This window comes from Coenobita brevimanus, chromosome 16 (assembly GCF_032717465.1).
Source record: "Coenobita brevimanus isolate Jiangsu-jjx chromosome 16, ASM3271746v2, whole genome shotgun sequence".
NCBI classification, from domain to species: Eukaryota; Metazoa; Arthropoda; class Malacostraca; order Decapoda; family Coenobitidae; genus Coenobita; species Coenobita brevimanus.
In genome coordinates, this window is record NC_136969.1 from 25862350 (window position 1) to 25887295 (window position 24946).

At 41.5% G+C, this 24946-nt stretch overlaps 2 protein-coding genes across 2 annotated transcripts; both read left to right on the forward strand.

The window, feature by feature from the left end:
* The first annotated feature begins 6349 nt into the window (after positions 1-6349).
* LOC145391013 (glutamate receptor ionotropic, delta-2-like) lies at positions 6350-10657 on the forward strand. Its single transcript, XM_080265746.1, has 8 exons — positions 6350-6447; positions 6757-6847; positions 7565-7769; positions 8667-8887; positions 9119-9299; positions 9551-9650; positions 10121-10250; positions 10511-10657. The coding sequence occupies exons 1-8, from the start codon at positions 6350-6352 to the stop codon at positions 10655-10657; spliced, it is 1173 nt and encodes a 390-aa protein (XP_080121872.1).
* Positions 10658-15133: 4476 nt separating this feature from the next.
* Positions 15134-21343, forward strand: LOC145391014 (glutamate receptor ionotropic, delta-2-like). Its single transcript, XM_080265747.1, has 10 exons — positions 15134-15356; positions 15595-15723; positions 15994-16152; positions 16416-16506; positions 16983-17283; positions 19339-19556; positions 19793-19973; positions 20200-20299; positions 20736-20865; positions 21251-21343. Exons 2-10 carry the CDS (start codon positions 15611-15613, stop codon positions 21341-21343), a joined length of 1386 nt encoding a protein of 461 aa, XP_080121873.1. The 5' UTR covers positions 15134-15356; positions 15595-15610.
* Positions 21344-24946: the final 3603 nt, after the last annotated feature.

The following is a 24946-nucleotide window of genomic DNA, read 5'->3' on the forward strand; positions in this document are numbered from 1 at the left end:
CTCACCACACACATTACCGCTGTTGACATCGCACTTCACATTAATTATTACTTCATTTTAAGCTTTATATGGAATGCAGTACATATCAACCAAATTAATGAATGCATAAATAATTTCGAATTATATATAAAATTATACAAATGGCATGATATAAGAGTTGCTTTCAGTATCACTCACAGCAGTGTATATTCAAGGACATCACTGTTACGGTTTGTGTAAGAAAATATATTAATAAATTTTAGAAGTTAATTTGGTTTTTTCTCATAATCCACTGCCTATGGAGTAAAGTTAGTGACCTAAGTATACACGTGCAGTGACATTATATTCTGCGTGACAGTATCTGCTACCATCGATGGTAGGGCTAAGTAATCACACTTGTCTGTTTCTCGAGGAAATTATATAACACTAATGGAAGGATCATGAAAATATGTGGACATGTCCCCAGTAAGCCAGTTGATCTATTTGGTTTAGTTGATATATCTAATTGATCTCTTGGAGATGGTAAATGGTCATGGGATAGTGAGAGAGGAGGGGATGTATTCGCTGACTGATAGGGTGAGAGGGAAGGGGGGTGTTTACTTGGTGGTGTAGTGAGAGGGGAGGGTAAGGTACTCACTGGCTGGTGTAGTGAGAGGGGAGGGAAAGGTGTTCATTGTTTATATATAAGGGCCTCAGGAGGCCGGTCAGCACTCAGAGCTCAGCTGTTGCTCCAGGCTGCTGGAGATCACATTCCAGTCTCACCTTCCCCTACACTTTGATCGTAAGTTATGTGGCACTGTGTTGCTGTTAGTCACATGGTACCGTGTTAGTCATATGGCACCGTGTAATGTTAGTGATATAGCACCGTGTTGCTGTCGGTGATATAATACTGCAGTGTCGCTGTAAGTGATATTGTGCCTTGTTTCCGTTAGTGACATAGTACAATGTTCTTATTAGTCATATGGTACTGTGTTCTTATTAATCACGATGTAACGCGTTCCTGTTAGTCATGTTGTACCCCCATTGACCGAGCAAGGTATCTATATCGGGGAGACGTTTATTAATCCTTTACCACCTTATACTGACAGCTGTAAATGAAGATAGTTTCCACCTTTTTTATAATGTCCGATGCATAAGTTTCAGACACCGAACATAAAAGCGCAGCGATCGTCACAACCAACCTCTCTGACCGAACGGAAAATCTTTGCGCGAAGTTAATTAGCATCTTTTATTAAGTTATGTCAACAGCCATGAATGAAGAAACTTTCGACGTTTTGGGTGTTTACAGATCACTAAATTTCAGACAGCATGAAAACACACCGATCCTCACGACCAACCTCCCTGACTGAGAGAAGCATCTTTGTGTGGATGTGGGTGGGGGGACTGTCAGCCGGCGCCATAGCTAGGGTAACCGGGTCGAGCGTCACCACTGTCTGCAGGTGGATCAGGAGATGGAAGCAGGAGGGCCATGTTGAGAACAAACACCGCACGGGCAGACCCAGCAAGGAAAAGCACCGCAAGGCAATCTATGGCCCCGTCAAAACGTTTCGGCCCACTGTGATCCACCCTACAGCTTTACATGTGTTTGAAATGAACCTCAGAACCATACTTGCATCCTCGGATTATCGGCATAAATATGGATGTTTTCAGTACCCTCATATGTACCCTCGTTACTAGGCTTCTTCTGAACACTTGGGACGAGCTGAGATTCATGGGTAGTCCAGCTCAGCCAGAATTTCAGAGACCAATTCAGACGAGTTAAAAAGACTGATCCAATAAGTTCTTTGCATTGATATGTTAATGAAGCGCTAGTATGAGGACAGATTATATATTCTACCTATTCATGACACCTATAATGCTTAAAAGTCATATTGTGAAGACATGTTGATTCTGCCACGTAATACTGAGTTCATCATTGCATCTAACATTAACGACCTACAAGATCACACGAAATAAATAAATAATAAATAAATAAAAATAATGCCTTTATAACAAAGAGGAAATAGACTTGGAATTCAGTAACGTTAGACAGCCACTCGATTTCAGCTCAGATAGATGCAACTTTTCCTATAAAGAGCGGACCTCAGAATCATTATCCTTTATCTAGGGAGTTTATTACTGAATAAGTTAAAATTTTATTGGCAAGGTCGCCTACCATCCTTTCACTCGACGTAGTGCTGCATGCAGGTGTCTACACTGAATGACAACCCTAAAATCTTATCGCAACCAAAGCGTTCATATATTACATGGGTAGTATCCTTACATTTCAAGTGGACACCTGGTGGTCTAGTGTATTAAGGCGCTCCAACCAGATATGATGCATTAGGGTTTACATTCCAGTGGTGTTTGGGGCACAGTGATCTCAGTACCACTCAGGGATTGGTAGCTGGTCACCCTGGTGATAAATGTCCAGGTCCCAACGCTCCTGAATGGACAATAAAGGTTTGGATGAAAGATGCATAGTGACTCATATTTGTTGTGTTGTTATATACAACATATTGCATTTAAAAATAAGATAACCTTAATTATACAGTACACATGCCATTGATACAGCCATCGTACTGTGTGATAAGCCTTGGTATGCTTATTAGTAATATTTTTAATGTTCTTATTTTTTCTAAGCTCTCGTTGCTTATTTACATATAAAATCAGTTGTGTACAGTAATAAAGAAATATTTAAAAGATAGTATTGTTTCTGAATGAGCCTCAATTCTTACCATTAAATCTCATTCAACGTATTATAATCTCTAAAGGAAGAGAATACAAATGGACAAGCAGTCCAGCAGAAATATGCAAGTCTTAAACTATCCCGGGCAACATTATGGTAAAAAGTCAATTATTTTTTTTTATTGAACTTTTGCCGTCCAGAGGTTCTTCCGTGGGTGTTCAAAATCGTCTGGCACTTCCCATACTGAAATAGCACAATGGGAATAATACCTATGAACGTTCACAGCATGGAGAAGAGTTTGACAGCAAGAAGGATGCAGAGAAATCTATGCCTGAAAGATAAAGCACTCTTATGATAACATTGATGGAAAGAAGTTGTAAGTATACAGTATATAAGCCTTAATTCTACGAAGAAAACAATGTGTTGATGGTGCATGGTGCATGCGAAGGTTTATAAGTCTGGTTCACTGCCAGTAATTGGTTGGTTAACTCGATGTTTAATGAATGATGAATGAGTGGTTGGAAGTATGGCCCCTATCCGCTGTACACCCTGGTAGCAGTGCTTCCAACATCCCCCCACACACACACACTTTTTTTCTGGATCATACTTACTTCATTTATAATAGTCGGAAGAAAGTTACGATGTCCGGGACGATGTCTCTGCTCTCAGGTGTGGTGGCAAAGAAAGAGGTAGTGGTGGTGGTGGTGGCGGTGATCGTGGTGGTAGTGACGTGATGGCGGCTTCTGTGGGACTTATCCTCGGGGTCATCTTTCTCTTGGTTCATGCCCGTCTGCACCACAGCACAGGTAAGTTATAGTGTAATAAAGGAAATAGAATCAATATTCCAAACAAAACCCAGTCCCTTGTTCTCAGTGTAAGGGATGGGACTCGATATTAACCAACTGTAGTCCAGAACATTTAATTTTCCTTTAGTTTGTTCTTGTAATTCTAGTATCATTTAGCCAGTGCAGCTCAATACATCTGCGATTCATTACGAGTTTTTTATAACTTAGTCGACACTGATTTTCCATCAGTTCCAGCTGACATGGTTAGAAGATTTTTGTAGAAACAGTAGCTCATGGCTGATCCTGACAGCAATCACACCATCAAGTGTTGCCACCTTCACCAGTTTTTGTCTCCTTTCATCAGCTTTACCAGTTATTAAGTCTTTGTTGCTTGTAGTTTTGTTTTTACACTAATACTGCGAAAGTTAGAACTATAACTGGGAAAGAAAAGTCATCCCATCCTCTTAGAGTAGGTTTCATTGCAGCCAAGATATCTCCCTCCCCTAATGGGACAATACTTGCTCCTTGGCAATGGTTGTGTTTCTCTCGTAGCACGTTGCCAGAAAAGCAGGTAATACGCATTCCATGACAAAGAGTATTGCCTACAGACATTCATGCATTCCTTAACATCCATAGAAGCAGTCAGGAATAGTGCCACCTTCGTTGAAATCAAAGGGTGCTGAAACCGCTATAAATTAGCTAGCCACTGGAGTAAGTCCGCAGTCTCAGGAAGTCATTTGCAATAATTTTAGTAAATAAAGCAGAGACTATCTAGACACTGTCTAAACATTATCTAGGCATCTACAACAGTACTATTAATTGTGTAATTATCAGACACTATCAGAGCATCACTGGAGAGTCGCCAAGCACTGAATATCATGTTGACCACAGAGCAGTGTTCCCGATCCTCCGCCCTCCTGGTGATGGACGACTCTCTATGGGCGTTTTCTGTAGTACAAGTAAGTCGGCACTGCATAACAGCTGATACTATACACAGGGATGTGACATTTTTGTGCATGTTATAAAACTTCAACCCTCTCCATTCCCCATTGCAAAGTCTGTGTCTCTAGATGCCAAGAACCCATTTCAAATTGCCAAAGGTTCAAAGTAGCATTTATCGATTATCATCCTCAGTGAACCTACGTATTTCATGAATGAAATATGCATTATTCAGTCTGATAGCAAATATTCTCTTTATTGCATTAATGTATCCGAAAAGGCATAGACACGTCTTGAGTGCACTGTGCGTTGTGATATGACCTATACAGCAAGTCGTCTGGCAAAAATAAAATTTTCTCTGGGTGGATAGAAAATTAGGACCCGTGACTGTACGTAACGCAGGGTTCAGAATACATCATGTGACCAGTTTACCTAAGATGAAAATAACGTTAGGAAATATATATAGTAGGGAAAACAAAGATCAACGTAATGATAGGCGGATATTATATTTGTATTGAAATCCATGTCTTTGTTTTCTGTCTCAGGATCTAACAATGCTACAAGTCCCCTGGGGAGTCGGTGTCTTTGCGGTGGAAACAGATGAACTGAATACCAACATGACATACATACAACTCTCTCCAGCCATTGCCCATTTGCGACAGGTAATTGTCCACTATTATTAAATGTGTCACCTTGAAAGAAAATAGCATTAAATGAGGTCTGAATTCAGTTTATGGGTATAATTCTACCATAAGTAGAAAAACACTCCTAATTACTCTCTAGCTGCGCGAGATATTGTGGTGTGTGACGGTGGTTTTGATCAGCGACTCCCCGGCCGTCTTTTCCGCCTTTGCTGAGTTCTCCTTCAAGACCCAGCTTCTGAGGGTCCAGACAGTGAAGCTACTCGCCTTCACTTGCCTCCCTCTTTACCGTCTTCAGACCCTTAACCACCTTCACAAGACCTTCTCTCGCACCAACTCTCTCATCGCGGTTATGGATGACTCTTCACCAGTCTTTAGGTAAAAAATCTATCCATCATTCAATCTTCAGTTGCTCCATCCGGTGGATAGAGGTGTGTAGTTAGCATAGGCCCTTCTCAGTCCAGACTCATTAGGCAAGTGTCCCGCTACTCGACCCTCCAGATTAATGGGAGAGGCGGTAGCTCAATCGGTAGAGAGGTGGCCTGCAGTCCTCACGGACCCAGGTTCGAATCCCGGCTGGGACAGGGAACAGTTTAAGGATTTGAATTTCATTAAATCAGGCTTTACTGATCTACCAGAAGACCCGCCGACATGTCGTAAAAATACCCCCGCTAATACCAATACACCAGTCCTCTATGAGACAGCCCTAGCATGTATTCAATATGGACGGTGGGTGTTAGCGCCGAAGTGGTGACATGTAGAGGTGTATGGTATGTAGGAGGACTGCTGGGCCTTGATAGCAGGCTGAGAAGCCTATGCCCAGAGTCGGACACATATAAAAAAAAATAAATAAATAAAACAACATTTTAGGCTAATATCTTCAAAAAGCTGATTATCTAGTCATGAAACACCACATGTAATATAGTGACTGGGTTATTTTCCACCGACAGGACCAGAGTGTTCTCATGGCTGCCGTTCACTGACCCAGAAGTTTGGCCATTACAGGTGGCATCATGGACTACTGACCAAAATCTACGTCTCACCCACCCGCCGAATCTTTTCCCACAGAAGTTTAGTCCGTATGTTCTCCTTGTGTATCTTGGACTCAATTTCAGAGGTTATCTTTGTGACCTGCATTGTTTATTTTATTGCATGCTAAAAATTAATGACTTTAAAACAGGGGAAAATGAGACAGACCTAACAGAGAACTAAGCAAAATTGATTTACTGTTTCATTCTGCAAAGGAATTGACTCACAGCACTAAATATCACTGCAGGTTCCCCCACCTGCCCCATGTATTGGTGACAGCAGAGGAGTTCCCTACGCAGGTGGGGGTCATGGTGGACGACCCTTCAGCACCCGGCGGCAAGCGACTCACCTTCACTGGAGTGGCAGGACATGTCATGGAGATGCTGTCTAAGGCCATGAATTTTACGTGAGCAAAGATACAGATAGTCTTTAATTTCATACATCCTTAACCCTTCAATCCTGCGATGTTTTTCGTATTTTAGATTATTCTTGCTATCTCCAGGCGATTTTATTCTGGTTAGGGGAATTTTTTTATAGCGAGGGTGAAAGACATAGTTATGGTAAGGAAATATTATAATTATACGAACACAGATGATTTGGTCCTATAACAGATGCCACTAGGAATGATTAGGGATATGAACATTGCAGTCCTTGACCTTAGGATAAAGTAACATTTATATTATTTCCTACAATGCCTCCAATACCTCTGCGACAGGTACACATTCATTAGGTCCGACGACAGAAGCTGGGGCCTACTGAAGAGCGACGGAACCTGGTCTGGCATGTTGGGGCTCATCACACGTGGGGTGAGTTTTTAAAGCCAGTTATGAAGACTTAATCTTATGTATTGAAAACTGTTATCCATCTCTTCCAGTCTTTCACAATACTCTGTCCACTTTATCCTGGTCCAGCTTCGTCACAATTCCATCTTAAATGTGACTTGTAACAAGAAAATGACACTATAAAATTATGCTAGTCACAAAGAAATTCTGCGGAAAGCATGTCTAAGTGTACTGTTATCCTATTCTGCCATTGAACTATGAACTGCCATATGATTGGTTATCCTGTGGAATCGATACAACGCTTCTGAAGGCTTGATTGAGGGATAATTGTACTGACAACACATCGCGGAGAATAGTGTAGATAGTTATTTATAGTCCTGACGTTTCTCTCATGGATTTTCTTCTCTGTAGCGTATAAATATTTGCCAGTTATCGCCTATGAATGAAAAAGGGGTATGACTATAAAAATTCTATACGTTTTATAAATTCAGAAAAATGCAGCTCAGAAAGTGTCCAACGAGTTACGTATCTCAGACCAGTGTGGCTGAAGGCTGTTTGCTGTATTGTATCGACTCTTGTGTTAGCCACCATTCTATCCTTATTCGATTATTTCCTTTAATAATACATTTCAGGAAGTGGAATTTATCCTAGGGCAATTTTACATGGATCTAACTCGACCTCAAGGGGCGGACTACTCTGCGTTTATATTCATGGGTGGGTATCAGATTCTTGGTGCCCTAGGTCGCCCTGAGGTGGACACGTGTGGCTTCCTCGTGTGGCTTCCTGATGGCTCTGTTACCGCTGGTGTGGGCCATCCTGCTGACGTCACTGGTGGCGGGGCTGACTGTGACTCAGCTCCTGCCTTCCTGCCTGCCTGTCCACGGGCAGGACCCAGCAAGGCAAGAAACAAATATATTCAACTGCATGAGGGTCCTCCTGCAGGAAGGTAATTGAGGATGGAGTGATCGGAGTTCCCCCTTTACTCACACAAAAGTGTACACACACACACACACACACACACACACACACACCGCTCGCTGGTGCAGTGATAACGTTCTCGCTTGCCAACTGGTGGACGGGAGTTCGCGCCTCGCTCAGGTTGCGAAAAGTTTCACTGACGAAGTGGGTGGTTACTGTCCCCCTTGAGCAAGGGGACGGGTGTGTGTGTGTGTGTGTGTGTGTGTGTGTGTGTGTGTGTGTGTGAAGGTCACAGCCTTGCCCTTAGATCGGACTATATGAGCTCTCAGCTCCCTTCCGGGAGGGTAAAAGCTGACCATCACGACCATCAAGTGATCCTGACAGACCCGGTGAATTACACACACACACACACACACACACACACACACAGCTGCTAAAATGAACTATCTGCTAATTCGCGGAATATACAACCTTGCTCTGACATCTTACCTTGCTCTGTGCCTTCTGCTTGTGCTGAACTTATTTATTTTTCTAAGGAGCCAAACTCATCCAGTAGCTCTGAATAGTACCCCAGTAATGAAGATTGTTATATGCTGACTTGGAGAGAAATGAACTATATTTACGTAACTGGATGCATTTCTTCCGTTCTGGTAGCAACTTGGTAGGATCTGTTTGATTCACTCCAAGACAAACCATTATTAACTCAGATGGCTTCACCGTTTCTCCATACTTGGACGAGAATGAATGAATCCCTCGTTTCTCTTCATTCTTGCATCCGTCTTTGTATGTGTGGCCTGGTAAAATTATACTGACTTACGCTAAACGCTGTTGTTGTTGTTTTTTTCAATTGTCACTAACCATGGCATTCAGAATAGTGAGGAGCCGTAAAACCTCCTGTGCCAAAAATTTCCCTGTCCCTTGTCAGACATTCGGAGAACTAAGGGGTGGTGGTGGTGGGAGCGTGTGATGCTGGGAGTGTGGATGCTGATGCTGCTGGTGCTGACACAGAGCTACGTCGGCAACCTCATGTCCCTCCTGGCAGTCAGACACATCGACCAACCCTACCAGAGCCTTGAGGACGTCCTTCGCCATTCTGATGTTGGAATCGTTCTTGTTAAAAACACTTTGATTGTTAAATATATTGAAGTGAGTAGTATCTCCAGTATATCCTGCAAAACCCATCAAAATATGTTAAATCTTCGGCCATTTTCTCGTCATGTGTCTGTACAGTACTTTTTTAATTAATTGACTTATTCGCCAAACATCACAACTTCAGAATTGGTTATCACCCTCCCTAGTTATCTAGTAATATATGAACTTACATTTGAGCTTCACATAAAATTTAGCTGAAAATTATAATCCCCTTTCGTATTTCAGACAGCCAAGTCAGGATCACTCCATGAGGTAGGGAAGCTGATTGACAAGGGGCGAGTAACTTTCAACACGTTCATTGGCCTGGCGGACAGCATGGAGACGACTGTGCGTTCTGGCACTCACGTCTTGTTCGACCTGGACATGACATATAGCAATCTGATGCCCAAAAGTTTCTCTCTCACAGGTTGTAACACTATTTCCTGCTCTAGTGCACGAAAATATGTGCATTTATATAGTTAATCACATTTCAAGTAATCTAAATTAGAATATACGTCTTGTTCGACTTTGCCGGTGCCTATAGTATCTTGATGCTCAAAAGTTTTTCTCTCGCAGGTTGTAGCACTGTTTCCTGATGTAGTACAGTGGAATTACGTGTGCTTATTTCCTAGGAGGTAAATTTCTTTCTTTATAATGGTCTGAATAATTTTCTTACAGGTACATGTGATTTTTACATTTCAAGGAGCTCCTATGTGACCACTCCTTTAGGTATGCTGGCTCAGAAGAACAGCCCATTTTTACCAGGATTAGATAAGCTGTAAGTACGGAGAGTGTTACGGAACCCAGTGGCATGTTTAGTTCTTAAAGACTTGTTTATGCTTGAGGACGAAAATGAAGATAATGTTAGAAATGTTTTATATCTAGCACACACACACACACACACACACACACACACACACACACACAGAAACAGATAGACAGACAGACTGAGACAGAGTGTATGTATGTGTATGGGGGGGGGAGGGTGCAGCATTAAAGTTTGTCAATCCTTTCACTGCAATATATGAAATTTATATTTACTGCGGCATATATCAGATAATTAATTCAATCTCAAGGAAAATTTATCCAGACAAAAAGAAGAAAAACTAATTAATGTTATGACTGAGAATTAGAAATACTTCCAGCTAACACCAAGCTATTTTATTCACGACAGAGAAACATCGTGTAAAGTCTTATGTCGCATATACCCATTATAAAGCTAACATTTTCTTTCTCTTCCGTGGTCAGGACTTATTCGTTCGTGGAGTCTGGTCTGTATGAGAAATGGATGAAGTACTCCCAGGCCAACTCCAGCAAGTGTAAGAACCCACCCAAGACCATCACTGTCAATACTATATTCTCTCTTACCAATCTGTGGGTAGGTACTGTAGAGTTCATTCACTTCAACCGGGAGAAGATTTTCGTCCCTGTATCTATCTGTCTCTGTCAATATATCTCTATCGATATCTATCATTTATTCTTTCATATTTTCATTTTTATTTATCTGCATATTGAATCATTAATTTTCATTGATTTCCTTCTCTAAATATCTAATAAAATAAATGCACGAGTAATACCTATTCTCACATGTGCCGTGCCTCTTCTTCCTTTTATCCATTATTTTATTTTCCTATCCAGGGTATGTTCGCCGTGCTGGGGATTGGATTCGGTGTGTCTGTGGTGGTGCTCACGATGGAGACGGGGGTGGTGCGACGAGACTTCACCACACCCATTAGTCCCAGGTGGTCACATAGGACCTACACACCTACGCCTGCCACTGCCTAAATAACAACAGGGTACTTGCAACGTATTTGTGATTGGAGATAAAGCATTGGAAACATTTTGAGGAGTCTGCATGTTGAAAAACGACCGAAAGTCGTTATTTGCCATCACATTTTTTATTTAACACCACAGGCAGTGATTTAACCTCCTAGCTAGAAAGGCAGACGAGAAGTGACGTCACCTTCATCAGTCAATCAGCACTTTGAACCTTGAGTTTTTTTTTATTTCCTGTATCTGTTTTTTCTGTGTTGTATAATTTTGCTGAACTCGGAGGAAAATGGAATTTCGATTACATGCCATTTCGTGAGGAGTTTGAAAATTTTCTTGTACCCTACTCCACCACCAGTGATTTTGACTCATCATAGTTCTTATATATATTTGACTGTGTGGTTATCATCATTCAGTACAATGCATAATCATTCAGTAGAAGGGGAAAAAATGTTACCGCAGAGTTGCAGTTTTCTTCACCTGTAAATAGATAAAAACCATTGGTGTGGTGAGAGGGGAGGGAGAGGTGTTCACTGTCTGGTGTGGTGAGAGGAAAGGGGGAGGTGTAAACTGTCTGGTGGGGCGAGAGGAGAGGGGGAGGTGTACACTGCTATATAAGGCCAGAGAAGCCAGTCAACACTCAGTGATCAGCTCCTGCTCCAGGTTATCAGAGTCCCATTCCTGTCTCACCTGTCCCCCGCACCTTGACCGTGAGTCATGTGACACTGTGCCGCTCCAGAATTTTTTGTCAGTCACTGCTATCTATTTTCTAGCAATAATTCATGTAATTATTTTCGAAAAATTAAACCTCGTCATCTAGTTCTTCCTTTCCTCTCTCCCCTTCTTCCGTCTTACTTGATGTCAAGCCAAAAGCGTGTAGGGTGTTTTCCTTCTCATCTTATTTAGTTACTCCATAGTCGTGTGTTTTCTCGAGTACTGACCAAGTTTTGCTGTTGCATAGCATGTATTTGAACTAGAAATGTATTTGTGGTCAAATTCCCTTCCTGGAAGTAGTAACCTGACCCTTTTATATATAGTCACGGACCAGTCTCGTGCTGGTACCTCGCAGAGCCGATTGTCATTAACTATCTGCTGCCAGGAAACAATTTAGTATTTCAGAGAATCAATGGAAGTACAAGTTATACAGTAAGGCAACTAACTGGTATGTGTCTTTCACAAAGGCATCAGAATTATAACCTCAGTGGGCTGTACGCTCCGTTGTTTAGTCTGGACTAAATTTCTGACAGGCAATGGAACTCAGAGAATCTCCTCGTAAAACCAGCTATGTCGATCGCTCCAACTTTGTGCTGATGTCGCTGAGAGGCAAGTCAGCCCGTGCCATAGCTCAGGAGACTGGGTCAAGCGTCACCACAGTCTGCAGGTGGCTTAGACGCTGGAGGAAAGAGGGTCATGTCCACGTCAGATCCCACACTGGCAGACCCGGATATTACTGCACCACTCACATCTGTAATGCTTATTATGAGAGACTGTGTCAGTTTCCACCGACATATTATCGTAGGTTTGATTTCTCTATAACGGCAAGGGTTCCGTGGCACAGAACACTGACTAGACTTCATTAACTTAATGGCAATAGTTCCAGGCAAAGAAGCTGACTAGTCTTTATTACCTTCATGTCATTCATAGCCATTTTTTAAACCGAATACCTGTGCTTTATTCACTTTAACTTGGCGGGTAGCCTAGTTAGACGCTAGTAGAAGGAAGCTAATGTTCACACCTGTCCTTCGTTATTAACTATTCCTACAGTATAAGGAGTGTATGATGCATGTAACGCGTATTCGGTATGTAAGGCGTCATTTAGATATCCGTCCAAGCTTGTCGCAGCTCTGATGTCTTTTTTTTTTTTTTTTTTTTTTTTACAACCGCAGTGTACCGTGGTAGTTTGGATCTTAGCTAGCACATAACTTCAAATCTGTGCTGAGAGCGAAAATAACTTTAATGAAGATTCGAGATGATTTGGCTTTTTTCTTTTTTGTGTTTGCTATCATACATTCATACAGTACATGTAACCAGTATTTTCGCCTAATAATCTGTTATATCAGTGATCTTTATTCAGTTATTTCTTGTTTTTCCCAGCCTTCTAAACAAGGATGTTTAAAAGCTCAAAGAATAACGCACAAATCACAGAAGTGTAATCCTAATCATTACAGAAGTTTCACATCAATGCATGAATCAATTTATGACGTACTAAATAATAAAAAAGACGCTAAGTACTCAATATTATAGAGTTGTTTCCTTTATACCTCATTAGATATAATTATCCGCTATTTATTTTTCTTGTGGGGAGACATAATGTAAGCAAATTGAAGTGTTCTACATAAGAACCAACAATATGCATACATAAAAGCAGACACGTGTCCAAAATCTGTGTATTGTATTTTAAAATTTGAATTATAGATGGTCATTAAAAAGTATGGATATCTATAAAATGCTTTATTTATTAATTTTAGTTACAAACATTCCTCTAGTTTTCTGGACCATCAGCAGCATTAAATGTTTTTAAAGTGGCTACGGGAAGAGGTGTGCCCCCTGAAACTGACGGATAGCGTGTGGTGGAGCGTGGTGGTGATGGTGGAGGCGTGTGGTGGGGTGTGGTGACGGTGGTGTGATGTCGGTTACTGCAGGGAGGCTGTGGCTTGGTCTGTGGGTCACTTGCCTATTGGTCCACGCCCGCCTGACCCCTTCCCTGTGTATGTATTGACCCCTTAACCCTTAGCTGGTGCTGGAGAGGGACGCCTTCGTGTGATGGCACTGACATGACCGGGTGGCTCAACTGTCTGGTTACACAAACGTCCCTTAACTGCTTCCCAACCCCCCCTTCAAAAGGAGAATGGGGGACTGCAGGGGAAGAGCAATTTAAGCCTGCATTTTACTAAGTTCACATTTCAGAAGAACCTGAGGCCACAGCAACATCATCATCACCTGTAGCTGTAATATCCGACTTTGTATTTTTTCCAAACTAGTATCAAATGTTTTTATGTAACCCAGAGAAACATTCCAAATTAAAGAGGTAAATAAAACTCATAATCATCGTTTTGGACAAGAATTCATAACTCGGCTTTTATTCTACGTTCTACCATGATTTTAATTTCCAGAGAAACGAAAAGGCTAATAAACATTTCGAATAACCTCTTTCATCAATAGAATTTCTCTCCTCGAAGCAAAATGATGAGATAAAAGTTCCTTCAAAACTAGGGAAGGGTTATTTATTTATTCACTCATTTATTTATTTATTTATTTTATATTGCCATTTGACCTCTTTGATATCTCTCATGTCTTCGATTTAGTTGATTTATTTTCCCAAATGTACCCATAGCATCACGAGTCAGTGATGATGTTATGTTTTTATCAGTCACCTCACAAGATGCAAGGGTCAGTCGTGAGTCAGTGTCCGCCATGTTGGACCAAGAGCAGAGTTCCCGATCCTCCATTCTCCTGATGATAGACGCTTCCCCCTGGGCCTCATTTCTGGTGCAGGTCAGTCTTTTTTCTTTTCTTTTTTAAGTCCGTTCCCTGAGGCCTTGGAGCCATCTTACTTTCCACACTTATGTCATCCCGCTTATACAGTGGGTCATTATACCACTATATTGCGGTGCTGTAGGTCGACCCATCACATATTACGTCCTGCTTTGTATGTATTTATTCATTTATTGAGTCTTGCTGCGTGGTCCTTCAGGCTAAAAACAAAAAAAAATGGAGGGTTGAGTTCTGGCCATATGATTTCAGGATGGTCACTGATGATCTCAGCCTCATGCTTTTGTCTCTATAACAATATTCTTAAAAAGGAAATGTCGTAGTTGACCAAAAGCTCCCATTTCTGTTTTTCAAGACTCTATTCTCCATCCCAGCATTATTGCCCTGGCGAATATTGTTACTGCACAGGATATCACTGGTTTTAATGGCAACTCTACTCGTGCAGGTAGTAGGTTTCATCTTTAACAAATAGGTTTACATTGAGGGAGAAAAGAAGGAACAGTAATTCAGTAGGGAATGCATTGGTACACCTAATTTCAGAACCTGCGTGACTACAGGGCGCCCTGGGGACTCGGGGTGTTTATGCTGACGGATAGACAGGATATAAACATAACGCACTGGCAGCTCTCACCAACTGTGGCATCCGCTCGCCAGGTACCCAGCCATTCTCATCATACACACGTTATTTGCGGACTCTTATTTACGACTGCCTTTACAAACCTCTCCATCCACTCAATGAAAGCGCCATTTCGATGTGAGTTGCACGATTTAGTTCCTTTATTTTCTGACTGGGCAGAGACTTAACAACACATTCCTGTAACCCTAGCAATCGTCTAGAGTTTCACACACACCTGTACATGTCAAATTCCAGGTTCAATGTCCACTGAACAAATACTAGTGATGTTTTATTCAGGACTGGTGCCACAGGTCACAAAATAAAAAATTTATTTTCACTGAGTGCGAGCTAAAGAAAAATATCTCCGAAGCTTCGAGAAGTGTCGTGGTGGGTGACGGTAGTAGCGGTGAGCGAGGACCCAACCTTCCTCTCCGCCTTCGCTGAGTCCTCCTTCAAGAACCACCTCCTGTCGGTGCACACAACGAAGCTGCTCACTTTTACTCGCCTTCCTCTCCATCGCCTCCACACTCTCCCCCACCTTCACAAGACTCTATCACGCACTAACTCTCTCATCGCTGTCATCAACGATCAGTCACCAGACGTAAGGTACTTACATTGTTTGCAAGGTAATTTTAAAGTCATCAGTACAGCACAGAAGCTTTGAATTATGTTTATGAGGTACAGACTGATGAAGATGATGTTAAAGATTACGGCAATGATGATGTTAATATAGACAGTGACTAAGATGATGAAACGACATTAACGATGTTGATGACTCTCTCTCTCTCTCTCTCTCTCTCTCTCTCTCTCTCTCTCTCTCTCTCTCTCTCTCAATTATATACAGAACCACCGTATACGCGATGCTGCCTTACACAGCCCCCTCATCTGCTCCACTGATGGTCGCCACCTGGACACCACAACGCGGTCTGGTTCTCACATCACCAGCTCACCTCTTCCCTCTCAAGTTTTTTAAGTAAGTAGTATTTGATTATTGTGGAGCCAGGGTTCCGTGGACATGAATGATTTGTGTCTTATTTCGTTGGCGTTAAGATTTCATACCTCCTCTTGTGGCTTCTCTTCATGTTTTTTCCTGTTTCCCACCTCGCTCCATCTGGCATGTTGTCTTGCAAATGAAGAAGGAGGAGGAGCCAGAGACATAACATACCATTATACAGATAGAAAAATAGAAATACAGATAGATATACAGTGATGTGTATGTGTAAGTCAAATATTTTCCCTACAGGTTCGCTCACCGTCCTAACCTGGTGGTGATAGCCGAAGAATTCCCCACCCAGAAGGCAATCATGGTGGACGACCCCTCAGCGCCGGGGGGCAAGAGGCTCACTTTTACGGGCCCAGTGGAAAATATCATGCAGGCCGTGGCACGCCATATGAATTTCACGTGAGTCTTGTGCCCTTCTCGTAAGTCCTGTACCTTTCTCGTAAGTCTCGTGCCTTTCTCGTAAGCCTTGTACTTTTCTCGTGCATATTACTTTGGTATAGCCCTTTTGACATTCTAGATAATCATCCTCTTCCTGGGGATCTTATGGTGAGAAAGAGAAAGAGGGGGGGGAGGGGAGACAGACTGACAGACAGATAGAGAAAGAAGTGGATCAAATTTCCTACGACAATCATATTAAATCCTACACCTGTATTATGTCCCAGGTACACCTACATACTGGCACCCGACAGAGCCTGGGGATCTCTGGACAGCGAAGGAACCTGGACTGGCATGTTTGGCGTCATTGTACGAGAGGTGGGTTGATAGCATTCCATTTTCTTACATTAATCTTCAATTATTTTCTTTCTGACTTCTTGTAATGTCCTTCAGAGGTTTTGTTCGTGTCATAATCGCCCCTAATCCCACTTGACCTTGATGTTATTCGATGTTATTCTCACATTTATCCTTCTTTTTTTTTTTTCATCTGGCTTATTAGAAACAAGAGTCAAAGTTCCCTAACACGAGACTTTTATATTAAGATGAAACAAGTACACTATAATCAGTTTGCTCGAGTAAAACAAAGATCCTTAACTCCTGGGAGTTCACTTGATGGCAGGTTGTAGTCAGAATGAAAGTTTGATTTGACTAGTAACCAGGGAGATTCATTTCTACTGTATAACTATGATTCAATGAATTTCGTGCATCCATGACATAGAAATCAAATTGTGAGAGTGGCCAGTTTCGTCAGATAGGAGCAAATAGACTTTATTATCATTTCAAATACGTTTCAGGAAGCAGAGATGACACCCGGTCCTTTCTTCTATGAATACACCCGCTACCAAGCCGTCGATTACACTTCATACATTTTTTCTGGTGGATACGGTATTCTTGCTGCCCGTGGTCGTCCCGAGGTGGACCCGTGGAGCTTCCTGCTGCCTCTGTCACCACTGGTATGGGTGGGCGTGATGACGGCGTTGCTGGTGGTGCTCTCTGTGATGCTGCTCCTGCCCTCCTGCCTTCCCAGCCATGTGCAAGACCCAGCCAGGCGTGCAACCAATATCTTCAACTGCGTCAGGGTCCTCTTACAGGAAGGTAAGTATACTGCAGAGGGTGAATCATCCAAACATGGCCTCTTAAAATAATGAAGTTAATATTTGTGTTCTTTAACTCCTTTTGTTATGTATATTAGTTATCATCTGACTTTTCAAGCACCTGCTCACAAAAGATACATTTATTATAGCTAAAATATTCGGGATATCGCTCGACCAACTTACTGTAGCGTAAACCAGAACACACACACACACACACACACACACACACACACACACACACACATATATAGATAGATAGATAGATAAATAATATATATATATATATATATATATATAGATAGATAGATAGATAGATAGATAGATAGATAGATAATATATATATAGACAGATAGATAATATATAGATAGATAGATAGAGTATATATTTATACAGTATATATATATATATATATATATATATATATATATATATATATATATATATATATATATATATATATATATATATATATATATATATTACAAGCGTTTGTACCATTTGAAAATATTTAGTAAAGTTATTCTGGGTACCTCTTTTATTACTCCATCCATGTACAGATTGAACAGTCATGTCTCCATGGTTGTTCAATCTGTACATGGATGGGGTAATAAAAGAGGTACAAGGTAGGGTAGTGGATGTTGGAGTGGCCCTGGTGAGAGAGGATAATGTTTGGAAACTCCCTGTACTGTTGTTTGCAGATGATACTGTGTTGTTGAGTGAAGACGAAGGGGAGCTGCAAGGCTTGGTGGATGAGTTTGAGAGAGTGTGTAAGAAACGGAACCTAAAGGTGAATGTAGGGAAGAGTAAAGTGATGGTCTTTGAGAGAGGTGAAGTTAGTGAATGTACAGCGAGGTTGGATGGTGAGGAACTGGAAAATGTGAGTACGTTTAAGTACTTGGGTAGTGTGATGAGTAAGGATGGAGGTTTGGTGGGTGAAGTGCTTGAAAGGGTACAGCAGGGAAGAAAGGTTGCTGGTTCTTTGAAAGCAGTGATAAGAAACAGAGAAGTGAGCATGGAAATGAAAAAGTTACTACATGACAGTATTGTGATACCAACTCTAACGTACGGAAGTGAAGCTTGGACATTGTTGGAAGGACACAAGTCAAGAGTGAGAGCAGTGGAAATGAGTTATTTAAGAGGAGCCTGTGGAGTCACGTGGAGAGACAGGCTGACGAATGAAGATATAAAGGAGCGTTGTGGTGTGGATGTGGATGTGATAGGAAGCGTTATGAGGAACACACTGAGGTGGTTTGGCCATGTGGAGAGGATGGAGGGTGAAAGACTGACGAAGAGAGTGTATGTGAATGAGGTGGAGGGGGGAAGAGGAAGGGGGAGGCCGAGGATGAGATGGAGGGATGGGGTGGAGAGGTATATGAGAGAGGGGGGTGTGAGTTGGAAGCAGGGCAGTGAAATGGCGGGGGACAGGGCGACTTGGAGGCGATTTGTTTGTGGCCACCCCAAACGGGATTGAGGCGTCTGGCAATAGATAGATAGATTCTGGGTTTCTAAACTTCTCTGGTGTTTGAGGGTTAAGGAAAACGGGATAAATTAAAAAATGTTGAGGGAGGACTATTATAACATGCCTTATCTCAGTGAGAATGCGTTAATTCATTTAGACTGGTACAAAACTTCTCCTTCTGGCAGTGGTATAGCCATTGTAGTAAACAAGTGTGTAAGAAAGCGAGGTGTGCGAGGCTGATAAGACTAGGGAACTGACAAAGGATCGGGCTAGCTAGACGAATTTTGTATAGGGGAGTATAATGCAAGGGTTGGGCAACATATTTTTCTGCTGAGTAATTATGAAGCTACGTGTGGAAAGATGCACTTATGAGATGGAGCCAGGATTCCGTGGCTTGAATGGTGTATGAATATGTAGCTAATTTTACTGGCCATGCCAGTGATTAGTTCTACCATTATCAGATTCATCGATTTGCTGGCTTTCTGTACCCGACCTCACTCCACCAGCACGGGGGAAGGTGAGAGGTTGGATAATGATGATGATGATAATGATGATGATGATGAAGATGATGCACTGTTTTTTCCGTTACCCAACCAGACGTGAGGAGAACCAAGGGCTGGTGGTGGTGGGAGCGTGTGATGCTGGGGATGTGGATGCTGATGATATTGGTGCTGACACAGAGCTACGTCGGCAACCTCATGTCCCTCCTGGCAGTCAGATACATAGACCAACCCTACCAGAGCCTTGAGGACGTCCTTGATGATGACGTAAAGATTGTTATGGTAAAAAGTACCAACATCTTTCACTATATCCGCGTAAGTTTAACCATTTGTCCTTAAACATCATCATAATCATCAACATCATCATCATCATCTCGATCCTCTTTTCCAGTTAAATGAGTTGGGAGAGCTATGAGAGAGATGATGTTACTGATGATGATGACAGTAATGGTAATAATGAAAATGTTGATGGTGGCAGTACTAGTGGCAATAATGATAATAATAATAATGATAATGCCGATGTTGCTATAGACAATCACACACTTTTTCAGACAGTAAAGATTGGTCCCCTGAGAGAACTAGGTAACCTCTTGGGCACGGAACGCATAACCATCAACAAGTACACTGAGCTTACCACCAGTTTGAAGACCATTGTGAGGGATAGGTCACATGTCTTATTCGACGTCGACATCAACTTCAATAATATGCTGCCTGTTGACTTCTCTCAAACAGGTTGTAACAGTAGTAGTGGTAGGAGTAGTTGTAGCAGCAGTAGTAGTAGTAGTAGTAGTAGTAGTAGTATTTAGCAAGGAATGAAATGGAAACACTGCATCCATTCAAAAAGTAATTTAACTCCTTTATTGATTACTGTAGCTGTGGTACGATACTTGGTACATCATTATTACGGCATAAGCACCGTCTTTGTCTTTACGAATCTCTCCCTTCTTTATCTATTAAGGCCAATGTGACTTCTACATCTCAAAGACTCTCTATGCCAACGCTTACCTGGGCTTCATAGCACAGAAGAACAGCCTCCTCACTCCAGAGTTAAACAAAATGTAGGTATTTATCAGTGTGTTGATATTATATTAACAAATTTAGTGCCATCCATCTATCACTAGGTTCCTTCATCCTCCGGCAATGCACTTTTGGTAATAATATATAGTTTTTATAAATATTGCTAAAAAAACAGACAAACGAAACTCACATAGCACTCTTGCGATACGCAGGCTGATGTAATGAATATGTACGAGTATGTAAAGTAGGGATAAACTTTACTATACTATGTGCATAGTCTCTCTCTCTCTCTCTCTCTCTCTCTCTCTCTCTCTCTCTCTCTCTCTCTCTCTCTCTCTCTCTCTCTCTCTCTCTCTCTTACTTAAGATAAAGCTAAGTTACTAGAGAAAATAATTATCTCGTGCTTTGGTAAATCTCAATCTATTAATTGCTTTTGCTCTAATCCCTAACACAAAAGGTCTCTGCTTTCCACTTCAGAGCTGCGGCATTGGTTCATTCAGGCCTGTACGATAGGTGGCTAAAATACTCGCAGCCCAACGCCACCATGTGCAATAACCTGCCCAGGATTATCACCGTCACCACCGTCCTCTCACTTGCTAATTTATGGGTAGGCTTTCCACATTTAACCGAGTTAGCCAAAAGCAAGGTTAATCTCCTTCATCCCGAAGTCTTTGAAATATTATTCTTGAGATCACAGACGATTTCTCTCAGCTTAGAGTTGAAATCAGTGAGGTCAGATTTAGCGTTCACTTAGTCTTACTACTTGGGACTCTTGTACTGTACAATGAACAAAACCGTCTTAAGGCAGTAATAATTGAGTAAGAAAGTGGTCTTTATATTGAAGGGATTTAACACTACCTACTTTTTCCTTATCTACGAAAAAAAAAATCCATGTTAATACAATATATGTTAGCAAGAATATCTACCCTTCTTTCACCTATCTTCCCATGTTACGTTGCTTCCATTCACATTCTTACGTTCACCATCCGCAGGGCATGTTCGCCGTGCTAGGGGGTGGATTGGCGTTGTGTGTGGTGGTGCTGGTGGTGGAGATGGTGGTTGCTGATGTCAAGAGGAGCAAGTAGCACCAGTCGGATACTTAGATGCATCATAAACTCAGCCTAGAACGACGGATTTCACCACTCCTCGCTCTAACTTCCACTGACTGAGAGATGTGGTTGTGTATGTTGTGGCGGTATGAGGTGTGGCAGTGTGAGATACAGGTGTGAATTTTGGTAGCATGAGCTTAATGTGTGTGTGTGTGTGTGTGTGTGTGTGTGTGTGTGTGTGTGTGTGTGTGTGTGTGTGTGAGTGCTTGTAGTAACAGTGTGTGGTGTAACGGTGTTACCTGTGTAGCCATAAATTCTGGCTGATAAAATTGAAGAATATTTCACCAATATGCTGATGTACAAAAAATAAACATAAATAATAAATAAATAAAAGCACAGGTTTATTGCGCAAACCAAAGGGCTTAACCAAGTGGAACACTGGATATGTGATGATAGTCGTGAGAGCATTTGTGTGTGTAATTAAAGTAAACGAAGACATGTTTGTCTTTTCTGTTTTACTTAAAAGGCATTGTAAGTAATAATCGATAAGTTGGTGGAAGCTTATTCTTGATTCACCGACAACACTAACCGTCAAACTATGCAAAAAAGACAAAGATTGTGCATATAACTTGCGTTCTTGTTTTTCTGGCATGCATGTCTGAAAGACTTCAAATATTTTGTATCTGATATTTTATGGTACCCAAACACTAAGACAAAGATTGTGCATATAACTTGTGTTCTTGTTTTTCTGGCATGCATGTCTGAAAGACTTCAAATATTCTGTATCTGATATTTTATGGTACCCAAACACTAAGAGTAAAGGGGAGGTGTTCAGGTGGGAGGGGTAGGGGTAGGTGTTCACTGGCTAGTGTGGTGAGAGGGGAGGGGGGAGGGCTCACAGGCTGCAATAAAAGGGCTATGGGAGGCCAGTCAGCATTCAGTGTTCAGCTGCTGCTCAAGGCATCGAGAAGCCCGTTCCAGCCTTACTTGCACCACCACCACCTTCAATGTAAGTCACATGACACCAAGTTTTTAACGTATGTGGCACACTGTCACAAGAGTAATTTTTTGTGCGAATGATATTGTTCCACTAAAATTTTATTACCGTTTATTCTCCCAAACATATAACCCTGTATTGACTTTATATTATACCTTACAGTGGGCTTAACAAGAGTCGTGTTAACATCAGTACTAGAATCTGTTTGTTGGATTATATGTCTGCATTGTAGAATTAGTTCATTATGGTTATTTGTGCTTCAGACATTGGATTTGAGTGACAGTGTATTTCGTCATGGCACTAAAATTATTTTGCGGCATATCCCAAAGTTATTATCTACCACTCGTACAATAGATCGCTACCATGATTTTCGTGTCTTGCAGTATGTACGTGCATGCATATCTCAGAATTAAGTAAACAAGACGCCATTGAAGTGAAGGGAGTTAATGGTCTAGGGGAAGATCAGTTGAGCGAGAGATCATTCGAGTGGAAGATCATTCGAGTGGAAGATTTGTCGAGAAGAGCAGTGAGGGAAAGAAGGGTATCAGAAATGAGGAGAAAGGGAGAAAATGGTGTGAGAGAGAGAGAGAGAGAGAGAGAGAGAGAGAGAGAGAGAGAGAGAGAGGAAGGAGACAGGGAGAGAGAGAGAAAGAGAGGGAGAGAGGGAGGAAAGAGAGAGTGGGGGGGGTGGAGGAGAGAAGGAGGAGACAGTACTTGTAACCATTCTCAGCACACGTCATTTCAGAAATCAAATGTACACCCGAATAATGGAGTCTTTGCGATATCCCCGACCGACCAATCTGGCGGACCGTACTAACTTTGTGTGGCTGTGGGTGGGAGGCATGTCAGCTAGGGCCATAGCCAAGCAGACGGGGGCCAGCCTTACCACTGTGTGTAGGTGGATCAAGAGGTGGCGGGAGGAAGGACATGTTGATACCAGGTTACGTGAACTTAAACTGCTCATACGATTCCTTGTTCATACTTTCTCAGCTCTCAGACGTCTCACAATTAAATAGAGTAATATTAAAATGGAAAAATGTGAAAAAGCAATATGATAGCCCCTACGGTGGCTTGTCTGTCCTGCATAATGGCTAAGATTTTTTTTGTAAATACTTCCCCAGACCTCGCAGTGGCAGACCGTGCAAGAAAAAAAAAGAGACGAGTCCCCTTCGTCCCATCGCAGTCCGTCACGCCAAGCCTCAATTATTTCTGGCTGAAAGCTATGGCGGAAATATACCACCGTCATCCAAAAAGCCAACTTTCGAAGCTTACAAATATCCATACTTCTCCAGCAGCTACATAAGAAGTTTAATCCATAACCATAATTCTGTACTACTAGATGCACACAGTTCTGTACTGAACACAGCTAAGAATTTCACTGACACGTTGAATTATCGGAACAACTTACTCATGCATACCTACCTTCACGGTTATGGTTGGTCTACTATTACAAATCTTGGGAACGGCAATATGAGCCTGTGGTTGCATAAAACTTAGAATTCTGTGTTAATATTGAGATGGTAAAGAACAAACTTTATATCAAATCTAGTGTAGCGGCACAATTAATAACCTTTTCATCCCTAGAACGTCTTACACTATGGTTAGCAACGAAAATATAAAGTTAGAGGGATCTGGAGATGTTTGATGAGAGAGAGACATGGGTTAGAGCTTGAGTTCCTTATTTTCTCTAACACTGGAGACTAAATAGAACCCAAAATCAAAGAGAATGGGTACTGTAGCCAGAAACGTCAGAGAAAACAAAGAATTCAAGCTCTAACTTGTGTCACTCTCCCACCCAACATTTCCGTTTGTCGCAATGTTCCTTTAGAAGAATTCTCATACAGAAGCTATGTACCCTTTCAATTATAAGTCATCTTTTTTCCTTTAACCTTGAACGATTTCACTAGGCCTAGAATAAAGTCAAGGTTTTGAAGGTATACGGAAGGATATATCCAACCCTCAAGCTTGAGTTTAAAATAGTTTGAGAAGCCTTTCTAATTAAGTTTCAAATAAAGGACATCCCTGCTGTCATCTTTAAAAGATGTGGGAGCATCTCTACGAGTGGCCTAATCAGTCAGCATGTGTATGAAAATCTTGGCATTATTTTCATACACATGCTGTTTCACCCAACTGAACCACGCCAGAGGATTCATACCAACGAAGCCCTATATAATCCCTCTTTTATCTAGTGCTTCTGTATTTTACTTTGTCAGTGAATCGAGTTTGGTTTCTATAACAGTGTACTAGTGATGGTGAGCGGTTTGAATGGTAATGTGAGAACTAATATTTTGTTTCTCACCCTCTTTTGCAGTTTGGTTAGTGGTATCTTTAATTAGAAGAGGATTTACAATCTAACAAAGCCCTTTGCCTTATGATTATGTATAGGCTGATTCTGTAGTATAAATATTTTAGTGAGCTTTGTCTCTCCTCTAGAATACTGTCAGTACAATTTTTACAAGGTTAAATATACCCTTTGTTCTGATACTACAATATTGTTTTATTCATGCACTGTCTGGAATCCTGTTTGTAGTATTCCATTCACCATGTGACATACAATTTGCGGGTAATCTCATATTCAGTTAATTTAAAGCAGCTCGAGCAGTTCTTGGAGGAATAATTTATAAGATTCATTCCATTTTAAG